This window comes from Myotis myotis, unplaced genomic scaffold, assembly GCF_014108235.1.
Source record: "Myotis myotis isolate mMyoMyo1 unplaced genomic scaffold, mMyoMyo1.p scaffold_m19_p_8, whole genome shotgun sequence".
Lineage (NCBI taxonomy): Eukaryota > Metazoa > Chordata > Mammalia > Chiroptera > Vespertilionidae > Myotis > Myotis myotis.
Genome location: NW_023416390.1, coordinates 53730792 through 53745070, shown reverse-complemented (window position 1 = coordinate 53745070; position 14279 = coordinate 53730792). Strand labels below are relative to the sequence as shown.

The 14279-nt window shown below is 39.6% G+C and overlaps 1 protein-coding gene across 1 annotated transcript in view; it reads right to left on the bottom strand.

Annotated features, from left to right (window-relative positions):
- Positions 1-8840: 8840 nt before the first annotated feature.
- The window catches only part of LOC118661972 (fibroblast activation protein alpha), a 71036-nt gene continuing 65597 nt past the window's right edge, over positions 8841-14279 (bottom strand). Inside the window, 5 exon segments of the mRNA XM_036320534.1 lie at positions 8841-9230; positions 10866-10939; positions 11202-11274; positions 11746-11810; positions 12842-12941. Of these exon segments, the coding sequence (XP_036176427.1) occupies positions 9129-9230; positions 10866-10939; positions 11202-11274; positions 11746-11810; positions 12842-12941 (414 nt within the window). The 3' untranslated portion in view covers positions 8841-9128.

Below are 14279 nucleotides of genomic sequence, written 5' to 3'. Positions count from 1 at the left end.
TATTCTAGAAATAAAGCCATAATTATTTATAAGTAATACAGATTACTTATACTGAAAATTATTTTAAAAACAGATTAAAAGAATTATTGAAATGATATTTATGTAATAAAATCAAACCTTTTTAAATAAACAATTCTTTGGCATGGAGTACATTCACACCCCTATCTAGTACCAACACATTTTCATCATTCTAAAATAAAACTCCCTGTCCATTAAGCACTTTCTCCTCATTTTCCCCTCCGGCATCCTCTGGCAAATATGAATCTGCCTTCTATCTCTACGGATTTACCTATTCTGGATATTTCACATAAATGAAATCATACAATACTATTCTGTGTTTGGTTTCTTTCAGTTAGCATGTTTTCAAAGTTTATACCTCAGCATTTATCAGTACGTCATACCTCTTTATGGCTGAATAATAGTCCATTGTATGTATATATGGCAAGTTGTTTATCCATTCATCCTTTGATGGACCTTTGGGTTGTTTCTGCCCTTTGCCTATTGTGAACAGTGCTGCTATGAACATGCTTGTATATGTATCTGATTGAGAACCTGTTTTTAATTCTTTTGAGTATATATCCAGGAGTAGAATTGTTGGATTATATGGTAATTCTATGTTTAACTTTTTAGGAGCTCCCAAACTGTTTTCCATAGCAGCTGAACCATTTTACATCCCCACCAGCAATGTGTGAGGGTTCCAATTTATCCACATTCTCGCCAACACTTCCTTTCCTTTCTTTTTCAAGTAGCCATCTTCATAGGTGTGAGTTGGTACTTCAGTGTGGTTTTGATTTGCATTTTCCTAATGACTAAGGATGCTGAGAATTTTTTCATGTGCCTGATGGCCACTTGTATATCTTCTTTGGAGAAATATCTATTCAAAACCTTTGCCCATTTTAAAATTGTGTGGTTGAATACTTTATTATTCTAGATAATGGGACTCTACAAATAAAGTTAAAAATAAATATACATACACACACTTATACATGTATATGTATATTGTGCATACAAACATACAAAATATGAATATAACATATAAAATCATTGTTCAAAAATGAATAAAATTCTAATGAAAAAGTATATATTTTAATGAATTACACATGTTTACAATTGCATTTATTGTGTACTCATTTTCTGGAAAATATAACACAAGGTTCTGTGGCTATTGATTAGCTATTTATAAGATTTACCACAAATTTTTAACACTTTGTTATTGATGAATTCCCAATATTTGGTAAGAAGAAATACCATGCGGAAGACTGTAAGTCTACGTCAAGAAACTGATACCAGGGTTTCTTATAGCAGGGTTCAGAAGATTATGTAAACAATTTTTTATGGCTCCTGATGCTGTAACTTGAAAAAGTAAATAAAAGTACTCTGGATATTTTGAAAGTGCTTTGGCAACCTAGAGGCACACAAATTTCTTCTTCTTCTCCTTCTTTTTTTTACAGAATACATTGACAGCCTCTAACTCAAAACAGGGAAGAGATACAAAATACTCATTTCACATGGAGTTAAAATTTTTTACTTTTTGTTTTTCTAAAAAAGCTAATCTGGAGGAATGAAAAAACCTCAGGTTTATACTTTCATTGTTCTTTATTTCTGGAGACTCTGCTTTGGCAGCCTGAGTGCTGTTGGCAAGACGCAACCGATGCCAAGTTGGGGACCATTCTTGTGTGATATCTTTGAAGCTCCCCCACCCCAAGCTGCCTCCTTCTGAATCTTCATGGCCACGGCGTAGGAGTTGGCAGGAGAACAGGTGTGGGAAGACACAGAGCAGGGGTAACATCAGAGAGAAGACATCGAGAAAAACTACTGATGAGCAGAGAAAAGGTGATGGGAAGACTGGAAAGCTAACGTTATTTTGAGCCTAGTCACGAATTGGATTTACATATTGGATAGCTTGCCTATACACACACAATATTTTGCTGGGGCCAGAAACAAGTTGCAAACCCTGCAGAAGTCGCTAAGTTATTGAGGGAGGCACAGAATTCTGTTTTCAAAGGCACCCTATACATATTTATTTAAGCAGTCACTTAATGCTACTTCATTAACTGTGCTTAAATTCTAATAATGGCTGATAAGAGCCTATTACTAGGGTTGTTTATTTATACAGACCTCTGTATTGAACATTTGATTAATGATAGTAATAGGTGACAAAGCCATCTGGTAGGCATCTCACATACTCCTGGAAGTAGCTGACCAATGGTGCTGCCCTTGTCACGCGGAGGTAGGATGGTGCTAGGAACACCTGAACCTATGGAATCTCAAGTAAGTTTCCTAACTTGTACCTCATTTTCCTAATCAGAAGTACACATATTTTTATTTTATTTTTTAAAAAATATATTTTATTGATTTTTTAGAGAGAGGAAGGGAGAGGGATAGAGAGTTAGAAACATCGATGAGAGAGAAACATCCATCAGCTGACTCCTGCACACCTGCTACTGGAGATGTGCCCACAACCAAGATACATGCCCTTGACCAGAATCAAACCTGGGACCTTTCAGTCCACAGGCCAACGCTCTCTCCACTGAGCCAAACCAGTCAGGGCCACATATTTTTATTTACAATGTACAGAATTTGGATAATTAAATGAAACAATGTATATGGAGTCCTTGGTATATAACTGACATCCAAAATAGAAACGGATACCCACAGGTTAAGTCTGGCCCACAGATGCGTTTTATTTACTTGTGTATTAGCTGCCAAGTGCTCAAAATTGAATAATAGTCCATTGATGGACTTTACATTTTAAAATCCAGTTTTTTTATTCCTCTTGACAAAAAGGAGGCCGGTAAACAATAGGCCCACTTTCCCACCCGGCAATGATTTGAACCAGTAGTTATCTCTTCAGTTGTGCTCACCAGCTTGCCGATGTCCCAGCCTGAGGTTATGAGAGACCGTGCTGACACTTCCTTGGTTTGCCTCATTCATTCTGGGTGCCTCACTGGCCTCAGCAGTTGTTTGAGATTGGGAACTGTATGCTAAGGCATCTGTTACATTTTTCCAATACAAGATTCTAAACCTTTAATTAATTCATATAAAATCAATCTCATTAAGGAAGATGGTAGATAGTGATGGTGATGACAGTTTTTTGAGTATCTATCTATCTATCTATCTATCTATCTATCTATCTATCTATCTATCTCCTAATGGCTTATTTTTGATGATTCTAAGTTTATAATCTGCATTTAAAAGAACCAGCCAACCAAAGTTTCAGGGTCTGAACGTATGGCCGACCTTTCCCTTAAACAGTGTAAGGCATGGTATCATTGTTTTATAATGTAAATATAACCATTAGTACTTAAAATATATTAAGTGAAATATATTTTTAAAAATACTGTGTGTGTTTTTGTTTTTTTTAAAATAAACGCTGCTAGAATAACCAGTATTATTCTGGAGGTTTAGCTGACCTTTTCCCATCTGAACATTTCTGCAAAACATTCTCAGTTGCGGCGTCCTGACGATTCACTCAGAGGCAGTAAGAATTAGTGGTAGGACAGTACAGTGGGCTGTGTTCTCACGTCCTAACCAAAATCATTTTTGTTGAAAGACCAACCTCTTTTAGATTTCTGTCTAAGGTTCATGTCCTTCCTAACCCCATTCTCCTGGCTGTGGGTTACCTGCTGCTCAGGGATTTTTTCTCTCTGTTTGCTTTAAGGGGGAAACAGCAAGTTTCTATTACATACTAATTTCCAGAAAGGGTGAGATAGATGTCTCTACTGTGAGATCACACATAAGGATTCCAGTTTTATGCCTCCCCCCGGCCCCTGTGCACAGAAGATGGAAATAGAGTCAGCACATATTTATCAAGCTCCTAACATCTTATTCCAGGACTGTCTAGTCTAGACCCTGGGTGCAGAGATTTGAAAAGACAGAGGGTCACTGCTCATAGGGAGCTTATATTTGAATGAAAGAAATAGGTAACCAATAAGCACACACATAAGTAAAATAACTTCTGATGCTCATGAGTGATATCAAGAAAACAGTTAGATAATGTGGTTGGAAATCTCTGGATGTGGTAGAATACAGTGAGCAGAGAAGTCCCCTCTAAGTTGTTCATGCAGAGAGAGAGAGAGAGAGAGAGAGAGAGAGAGAGAGAGAAAGGAGGCTGGTGTGGCTGGCTTTGGGAGAGTGGTGGAGATCCTCGCCCCTCAACCACACGGTTCCCTGGCTGGCGGTCCTCCCCAAAGGTGCTTCCATCACCATTATCAAATATTTGACTCTTCAAACAGGTATCAAGGATGGACAGCTTATTCAAGATAAAGTACCAAGGTTGATGAGCTTCCTTGGACACTCACAACTTCTATATTGGTTATTCCTAAAAGGCCCCATTCTTTCAGAAAAAGATAAAGTTTAATTTTTAATTGGATTGATGATCCTGGTACTTAAGCTACATTCACTGATTTGGAAAAGAAACTATTGGCTTCTGAATCAGACTATTAATTTCTTGAGGATTAATTTATTGAACATGCTAACTTAAAAGTGGTTTACTGTATGTCCGTAGCAAACCCTTACAAAATACTTACCATATGCCCAACACCGTTAGCTCTACAAATAACAACTAATTTATAAGCTATCTTGTATACTATTTGAAAAGAAACAAATCGCAATATTGGAAAGTATACTTTAGTCTTCTGAAAATAAAAAACACAAGCGAGACACATTGTTTCCTGTTAGTATGCATATAAAGTACTCGTATATATTAAAGCATCATCACTTTTTATCATCTCTTAAAACTGAAAAGTTAGCTTAGTTCTAGAGTGATATAGGCAACTTTTATGACATATCTAAAATATCTATGTCCATTAATATCTAAAAAGATGTTTTAATAACAAACTGAAGATGTGTGAATGGACAGTAGTTTTTTTAGTGAGTAGTTTTTATATCATTTTAAACGTTTCATTAAGGCATTTATCTAAAAACTTCACCTTACGTAGCAGTTAAAAAAATTACTGCCCCTAATAATTAATGGCTAGTAAAGATGTTCCCATTTTTTTCTTGTCAATTAAAAGCAATTAGGAGAGAAGGAAAATGAGTTGTCAAACCATTGTGGCATGAACCTGGCTTAATTACCTCTCTCTCTTACTCACAGGAAACAGACTTTATAACCACTGAGTGCAGAATGGAATGCTGTACCAATGAATCTCTGTGAAAACAGATACTGTCAAAGCAATTTTTTAAGTAAAGTAAATAATGGAGTATTAATTAGAGGCTAATAGACTGATATCATATTGCTCTAACTTGCCAAAGACATTACCTGTTTGTCAAAAAAGAACTGTTTGTGGCCAGCATGTGAAGCTGCAAGCCAATAATCTGAGCAGGTGGTCATTAGAGACTTTTGCCAGAGGCCAGATCATTTTCTCCATGAGTAGCTTGGTAAGGTTCAGGCACTTATTTCTCCCTGAATCAGCAATTATTCCACTTCCAACTGCCGAGGTACCTGTCCATAATGCCAAGGAAGAGTTTGAGTATTTCTCCTTTCATAAGCTGAGATTGATTTACTGTGTTCAGGATTTCTTTATCTGTTTTATTGGGTAAACTCAAAATATCTGCTCTACTGGATAAATTTCAATGATCTGGTAAGTGCCTCCTTTCTTCTCTACAAACAGCATATTTGAAAACATTGTTTTGGTAGAATCTTCCCAGAAGACCACATAATCACTATTTAAATTAGCCCTAATTCATTTTACATTTGCTTATTTTACTGTTAACTTTCCCAGAACTGTATTTTTTGTTTTACAATTAGAACATCTGAATTTTAATTACATTACCATCAAGAAGCTCATTAAAGTCACTTAATTGGCAACATTTCCAAAAAAACCTTAGCTGGGTTTAATATATTTTAAAGAGTTACTGTCAAAGTATAATTTCACCATTACAAACAGCTTGGCAACAACATTTGCATAAAGATCTGTCAGTTTCTGAAAAATGCTCAAATGTTGGGAAAATCAGATTCGTTAAGTCGCCTTTACTGAAACAGTCCGGAAATGGAGAAATTGTCACATAAGTCATCTTTGTAACCTCTGCAGTGTGCAGAGCACTGCCATGCACGGCACAGATATTCAAAAGAGCTTTCATGAAGAAATAAATCATACGTTTTATATTTTGGGGGTAGATTTTTAAAAAGTTAAAACCTCAAAAAAGTTTCTTCATTTGTGTTCAATTTAATAAAATATTCATTTTCTTGCTGCTTCTTTCTCATTTACTCTGAGAAATATTATTTTTTTAAAAAAATGAGCTGGCCCAGTGTGGCTCAGTTGGTTGAGTGTCATCCTGTGCACCAAAAGGTTGCCAGTTAGATTCCAGGTCAGGACACATACCAAGGTTGCAGGTTCAGTCCCAGTTGGGGTGGAGAGAGGCACCCGACTGATGTTTTTCTCTCCCTCTCCCTTCCTCTCTCTCAGAAAAATCAATGAAAACATTAAAAAAAGAGAAATATTAAATGGTCACTTAGAATTTTGAAACCTTTAAAAATATCTCTAAAGTCAGCATTGTGAGACTAAGAGATGAGGTTATTTTGAGATGGCATAATATTTTATAGTTTCCTTCTTACACATACTAGAATCCCATCCCTACAGTACTTATCTCATTTGAAGTTGATTGTAGTTACATTCATTTCTCACTTTTACAAGACTTGACGCTCCTGCCTTTAGACAGGCATCCTCTCTAATATACTGGTCTGTTTCGGGAGGATGGGGGTCCTGAAATAGTGGCTTGCAATGTCATTTGTCAAACAAATGAATGAAAGTCTGAAGTTTGTCATATATGAAGGATAACTGTGCCTTCATTAGGGTGTTGGGGCATTCTTCACCCCAAACTTCATGTGTAAGAATAAAATGTGATCAACGGTAGTTATTACAATTTGTTTCCTACAAATATAAAAGTTAAGATGTTCTTCAATTATCCCTTTTACTTTGGTATTTTCTACTAAAACCTTTCCCTCTGTGGTTTGCATACCTTTTATCTTCCAAGCCAAAAGGAGAATTTAGAAAAGCTCTACAAAATGTGAGCATTCAAAAAAACAACAACAAAAAACACTGCCTCTCAAGTTGCTACCTTACTCTCTGCTGTAGCCTCAACGTCCTGCAGAGTGTCTGATATGTAGACAGACTCAATGCACGTTTGTTGAATAAATGAATAAATACATAAACACACACTGACAGGCCTGAGGAGCATCCGGATGGTTCTGCTGGAGGGGCTCGGGGAAGGCTGCATCGACAGAAATGTAGGAAACCTGAGTCCCCGAGCACAGAGGCATACACTCACTCATCATTGGTGAGCTCCTGTCCTTGGCTGCGTCCCAGGATACGGCCTGTGAAGACTCCCCCAGGACAGCACCATCCAATCGAAGTTTTGTGATGATGGCAGCAGTCTACATCGGATACCGCCACTACCGTGTGGTGGACCCTGGAGGGTCCTACATGGGAAAATGACACAATTAGATTTGCCTTTGAGACATTGCCTCTGTGACAGTGGGAACGAAGGCCTGGGGTGAAGACCACTTACTGCGTGGTGATACCAAATGCATATCCCACCACGGCAGAAAATAAGTGGGAGGAACAAGACTGTCTATTACTTTTGATTGTCCTGTTGTCTCTGACTGGTGGTTTCTCTCCTCTCCCTGGCTGGAAAGAGTGAATGATGAGGAAATTATGAGGCAATCTTGTGGGCTTGCTTCAGAGGCTGCTCCACGCAGAACAGGAAGTGAAGGTATTAGCTTCTCTCTGACCCTCAGGGCACCTGCAGCTGCTGTGGAGGAAGGAGGCTGTGGCCAGCCCTGAATCTGTGAGGGTGCTGTCCAGGTTCCCTGACCACCACAAAGTACCTGAGGGCTGAGGTGGGGCCATCTGGCGTGAGTGGGAGGCATGCTTTCAGAACACAGTGGTGGTAAGGGTGCTGGACTAAGAAATCTGGAAACTCTAGGGGAGTCTGTTCTCTGACCTTTGACACCCCTTCCTGCTCAATGTTGTATGTCTGTGTTGGCTCATCTGGCTACAACACATGAGAGAAGGCCTGAGGGCCTTCTACCTGCAATTGGAAAGAATCAAGCTAGGGGTGGGGAGACAGCATCCAGGGCAATCAGTGCTGGGAAAGGTGGCAATGAAGAGTGCCTGAGGCATCGGCTGCACGGACACTTCCAACATTCAGTGAAGAAGTAGCTTCTGCTGACCTGGCGTGGCTCTCTGTCATTCCGTGGCAATCACAGAGATGGCGAGCTGCCCACACACTTCTCATTGATGGGGATAGTTCCTGGCAGAGCACTGCCTTTGCGATTTCAGTCATTATGGCTTTTTTTTCCTGTTTCAGAATGAACTCTATAGTGTAGAAGTCAAACCCCAGAAAATCTCATAGACAGAACATTTTTTCCTTTTCAGCTATTGATGTCCATTTTATTTAGTTTTGGGGTTCATTTAGGCTGGTGTGGTTTAGCAATCTGAAGGCAGTTACTATGACTAATTCAAAAAAGGGATACAAAATAGGTATGTTTCTAATTTTGAAGCATCTCTTAAAAGGAGCCCGAACACAAAATTCTGACTATGCTCCTGGCAATGATGAAGAAGTCTTCTGGGAGACACACAATAAACATTTCCTGGAGGGAGAGCATAGCTGCAACATCAGAGTTCCTCTCCCAGTGCCTCTCTGACTGATCTCTGCCCAGTGCCATTGGGTGCTCTGAGCCAGCATTAGAGTTCTCATTACAAAACACCCCACTCTGCCCTGGATCCTCCTCCGTCACAACCAGCCACCCTGATAGTACTCACGCCCTCGCCTAGCAGAATGCCTTGTTTTCTTCCATAGAGACTGGAACCTGAAATCACTGAACACAGACAAGATAATAGCATCGGAACTTCTGACTTTATTTCCCCCAAAACAGGTGATACAATACGGTGTCTGAAGCAAAAGGCCCGGCTCCCTTTTCTCTCCTTCCACAGAGTGACAGAGAAATGTAAACAATATTTCCATTGAACCCCCGAGTCCACCTAATTTTTGGCCAGCCATTCGAACAACATTCACTTGTTTGTTTATACCAACACTTAACAGCATAAAGAGTAACACAAGCAAACAGTCTGAGGCATTTATCTGACGTGTTCAGATGGTGATACAGGCTTGTATCGGCACCGTGTTCAGTCTGACAAAGAAAAGCATTGCTTCAGGAAGTGGGTCATGTGGGTGTACAAGTGCTTTATGGACAGGCCGGATATGCCATGGTTCTGGTCAGAGTACCACTGAAACACAAAAGGAAGAAGCCGCCTTAGTCCTGCAGCCACACAATGCTGTGACCTTTTCAGGCTCTAGGACCTGGCTAACTTTTCTAATATTTTAGTTGAAATTCTACCTAAGAACACTCGAATACACAAATGTAAGCATTTGGAGTGGAACGATTGAAAGATCTGTTAACCTTCACTACAGTTTTGTCTACTTTAAACTACAGTTTAGATCTCTGTGGCTAAGTGTTGCCAATGGCCAGCGTCCCGGGGTCAGGAGACACGAATCCCAGAGCTCAGGTGCTGGGTCCATTGCTTTGCTTGTCTGGAGCTTGGTTTCCTCATTTGTAAAATGAGAGGCTTGGATCTGATTTTCCCTCAGGTTCCTTTGAGCGCAGACATCCCATGAGGCTTTTAGTCTCTGACTCTAATTCCTCTCTGTGGCAGAAAATCCACTACACGTATCAACATAAACATCCTTTATAGGAGTTAAAAATAGTATCATTTTCAAAACCAGAAATATGATACCATAGATTTAAACTTTATTGTAGGAGAGATGTTGGTAAGATTATTTTCACTAAATAAAAGCGGCTAGTGGTGGTGATGTAATACTATGAACTTAGAAGTTTAATTCACCTTGGGAGGTGACAATAAAAAAAACAACAACAACTAGTCCAGCCAGTGTTGCTCAGTGGTTGAGCATTGACCTCTGAACCAGGAGGTCATGGTTCGATTCCCAGTCAAGGCACATGCCCAGGTTTCGGGCTTGCTCCCCAGTGTGGGGCATGCAGCAGGCAGCCGATCAATGATTATCTCTCATCATTGATGTTTTTATCTATCCCTCTCTCTTTTCCTCTGAAATCAATAAAAATATATTAAAAAAAAAAGACTGGGAAAATCTCACCTCACCTTTAGTACATTATTTAAAAAACCCACACACAACAAATTTCCAAAAGGTGGGGGTTTCCTTTTCTGGATTCTGTTCAATATATAAGCAAGTGAGGAATAATTTAGGCTTCCTAAGAAGGGGAAGGATAGGCATTAGGGATTGTCTGTCTTGCGTTGGTTTTTATTTTATTTTCCTCTGTTTTCATTTCCCATTCCTCATTTTACAATTTTAAAATCCAAAACCTGGATTTTACAATGAGCTCATTCGGTCCTTCACTCAGTGAAAACGGGAGTCCTGTGTTGGCCACATCTGTGCCAGGGGCTGAGGACACATGGAAGAAAGGATCCTCTAATGAGTGGAGCGGCATGACTTCAGGGAGCCTCGGCGTGTCTGATAACTTCCTGCGCTTGCTTCTTAGAGAATAAACAGAATCTTCTAGCTGCTTTGGGACTCCCAGGTTTTGCAGGGACTCCTGGCATATAGGATCACAAAACTATTGGATGTGTGAGCTAGATAATCTAATCTTGTGGAAGCCTTTATTTTATACAGGACTCAACTGGGACCACCAGAGGGGCCAGGACTTGCCTAGTGTCCTTCAGGGAGTTAACAAAAGATCAAGATTCATTTGTTAATGTTATGCCTACTCTACCCTTCCGCCTGTTTGTCAGGTTTTGTAAAAAAAAAAACAATTAAGAATTAAAAGTAAGATTCCTCCTTTTAGCTTAGGGGTCTAAGGCCGTGAACATGAGTGAAAGGAAATTAGGTACCATTGCCTGGAAATCCACTTGTGCATTAACCAGAGCTTTAGCAATCTGTGCTGAGTTTTGAAAGTGCACATTATCTGCAACAAAGAGAGAGAGTTAAAGTGCTGTTAAATACCAGAAAGCGCAGAGTGACAATGTACTGCCTGGAAATGAACACCGACAATTATCTAGTCATGCCGTTGACATTGTCAGCAGTGCGGAATCACACTCGTTTATGGAAATGCCCCTGACTCTTAGGTACTGACCCTGAGCACAGGCATAGGAGGATGCTTAATGTTTCTTAAACAAAGTGATGCTGGCTCAGTATTTTTATGTGTAAGAGTCTTGCTTAAACCTCACCATCTGCTGTTCCGTGGATGAGAAGATAGTCTACATTTCTGAAATATTCTGCTCTTGCCATCACAGTTGAATTCTGGAAAAGAGGAAAAATTAACATTTTAGTTGCTGCAAGTTCTAATAGAAAACCAGCTAAATCATTGTGCAATGGACTTAGCACCAATACTGAAATTATGTATTGCTTTGGTTGATAAATATTTAAGAGTCAGAGCAACACATTTTCTTCATCATTTGCATTACCTCCATCTGATTCTTGGTTTGAAAAACTGAAAGTTTATGTGTCATATGTTACATATGAGTGAGACCTTAGGCATAAATGATGCCTGCTCAAGCTGTGGAGGGGTTGGGGGTGGGGGGGAGGGTGGAAAAAGAAAGATTAAAATCCGAAAGGAGTAAATTCCTTTCTAGTGAGGTGTTTTACAGCAAACAAAAGATCATCATACTTCTTTGGGGACCCAGCAAAAGTGAAAACTCTAAATGACAGCGTTAAAATTATTGTGCACATCTGAAAGAAATTAATGACCTAAATATCACAAAAGATTCTTACTTTATAGTGCTCCAGATTATCATCCTTTGTCGGGAGACCCATGAATCGCTCCGTGTAGATAGATGCTATAAAATTATAAGAAGATGCTGTTTGCATAGGGTATGTATCGTTTCATTGACCCATGAGACCCCCTGGTTTGATAACTGCTCCTCAGCTCTCCCATGTGCAGCTGCTCAGGAAGGCTCTTGCTGTTCTTTACTGCGATGCTCCACCCAAGGCTGTTGCTCTACAATTTCCCTCCGTCGGGCTGGCGAGGGAATGGAGGAGGAGAGTATGGAAACGGGAGCATCTATCATTAGAAAAGGTTGATTCTTAGCTTCTCCACTTCTACCCAAAGTGTGTCCCTTGAGGGAATGTTGAGCTAGAAATGACCCCATGGAATGACCTCATTTTATTTAAAAGAAACCACACATGTAGTCACCTGTATTACTCTCCTTTGTGTCTTAAATAATCTGGGATAGACATCTGTCCCCCAGCACACATATACATTATTTTTTTTTTCCTGAATAAGGATTCCCTACAAGTCACAACTGTCTCATTGCTACCCCAACACGGGGACGAACGTCTGATGAGAGCTCATTTTTGTAAAATTATTAGAGTTAATTCCAAATAGTCATCTGCATTGATATGAATCATAAAAAACAGGCAGCAGGAGAGGTGTAATTTTTGAACAGATAGTTATTGCTCTGATCTCTGAAGCAATGGAGCTGGAAGCTGCAGATTGTGGTGTAGAGATGAATTACTTGGCCTTCATCGGACTTGGTATAGGATGTGCTTAGAAGCCAGCTATGCTGCAACTGTGTCTGCAGAAACACAATTCGCTCTGATTTTAAAGGTTTGGTTCAGCAGGAGGAGCAATATTTATTGAGAGAAGAAGATATATTGGATTTTGGAAAAGTCCTCCCCACTCTAAAATGTCTTAAATTGTTACAACACGATTATATTGAATCATATAAATAATCTTGTTTATACATTGTATTTCCCCGGTGATGCTGGGGTAAATTTTACTGCATAATTTGTTTTCCTAGCAACCTCAAATATAGAGTAATTATGTGTTAAATGCTTTCGCAGCAATGTTTATGAAATGTTTCCATACCATAATATTCCCAGCTGGAGACTGGAGCTACCGCTATCCCACATTTGAAAAGACCAGTTCCGGACGCAAGGGCCAGTGATGAAACATAACCACCGTAGGACTGTGGAGACATTGGTATGAGTTAGTCCCACATTTCCTTTCAGGAATTCTCCTCCATATTTTTACAGTAACTTTACTCACAATAAGTGCTGATGGGAGCTGGGGAACATGGATAGGGTAGGTTAAATGTCTACCTTACACCCTTGGCAGCAAGCCCCACCAGACGTGACTAATTTCATCCCTAGTAAATGACAAATACTTGGCATGTTGATCAGAACATGGTAGGAGCAGTTTAAAAGATATAATTGTAATTTTTCTGAAAACATTTCTTTTTTTCCCCTCTCTCTTCTATATTTTTCCAACCAGGGCTTTGCTACAGCAAAAACAGGATTTGACTTAAAAGAAATGCACCAAAAAAGATTATTCCCAAAATGTAAATGCAAGCTACTTCCCATAGTTTGCAAAAGTCCTGTGAGGCAGAGCTTGTGTCTGTGTATTTACTAATTTACATAACAGAACAACAAGGTAATGACATAAGAACCTTCTAGATTGTTTAAGACATGGCCAGGGGCTGTGTATAATGTCCTGTTACATATTCTGAATTAAGGATTTCTGGCAAGGCAGCTCAAAGAAGGGAAAGCCACAGTGTTTTAAACATTTTTACACACCCTCTCACAAATATAACAGAAAAACAAAGAAATACACATGGAAATACAAATTTCAGAGTCAAGAGCAGGTTTAGCTTTCATCACTTTTATTCCCTAAGAATCAATAGGTAATTCAGAAAAGGGACTCTAAGAGCAGAAGGAGCTGTCTGTCCATGTCGCTCAGAAGCATGAACCTTTTTCTAAAAAATGAAGAAAGAAGCATAGCATCACCATAAGGTCACATCTCTCCCTAATCTGCATGCACAGCTGGGAGTGGTACTTCTCCTGGGAACATGGATTGAGCAGTGTTCTAGAGCATGAAACACCCCCTACACACACACACACACACACACACACACACACACACACACACACACGTGTGTGCGTGCTAGATTAGGAAGCGAGTCTTGGTGCTATTCTTGCCCCAGTGCTGGGACATCCCCACAAGACGTAAGAGGACAGTGTAAGCCTCCAACTAAGGACGTACCACAAATATTATTAAAATATTATTGCCACAAATTTCCGGGAATCATTTCCCTCAAGTCAGGAGAGATCCTACCCCCTTTTGGTACAGAAAAGTCTGTCTTTAGAGAGAGTGAAAGAGTGAGAGTGAGAACTCTACAGAGCAAGACAGATGGCCAGACGGACAGACAAATGTAACAATGGCAGCAGGAAAGTGCCAGGGGCCTAATCTTAATCCACAAAACACGTGAAATGGGGGAACAAGCTAAGCAATCTTGCTGAATGCAATA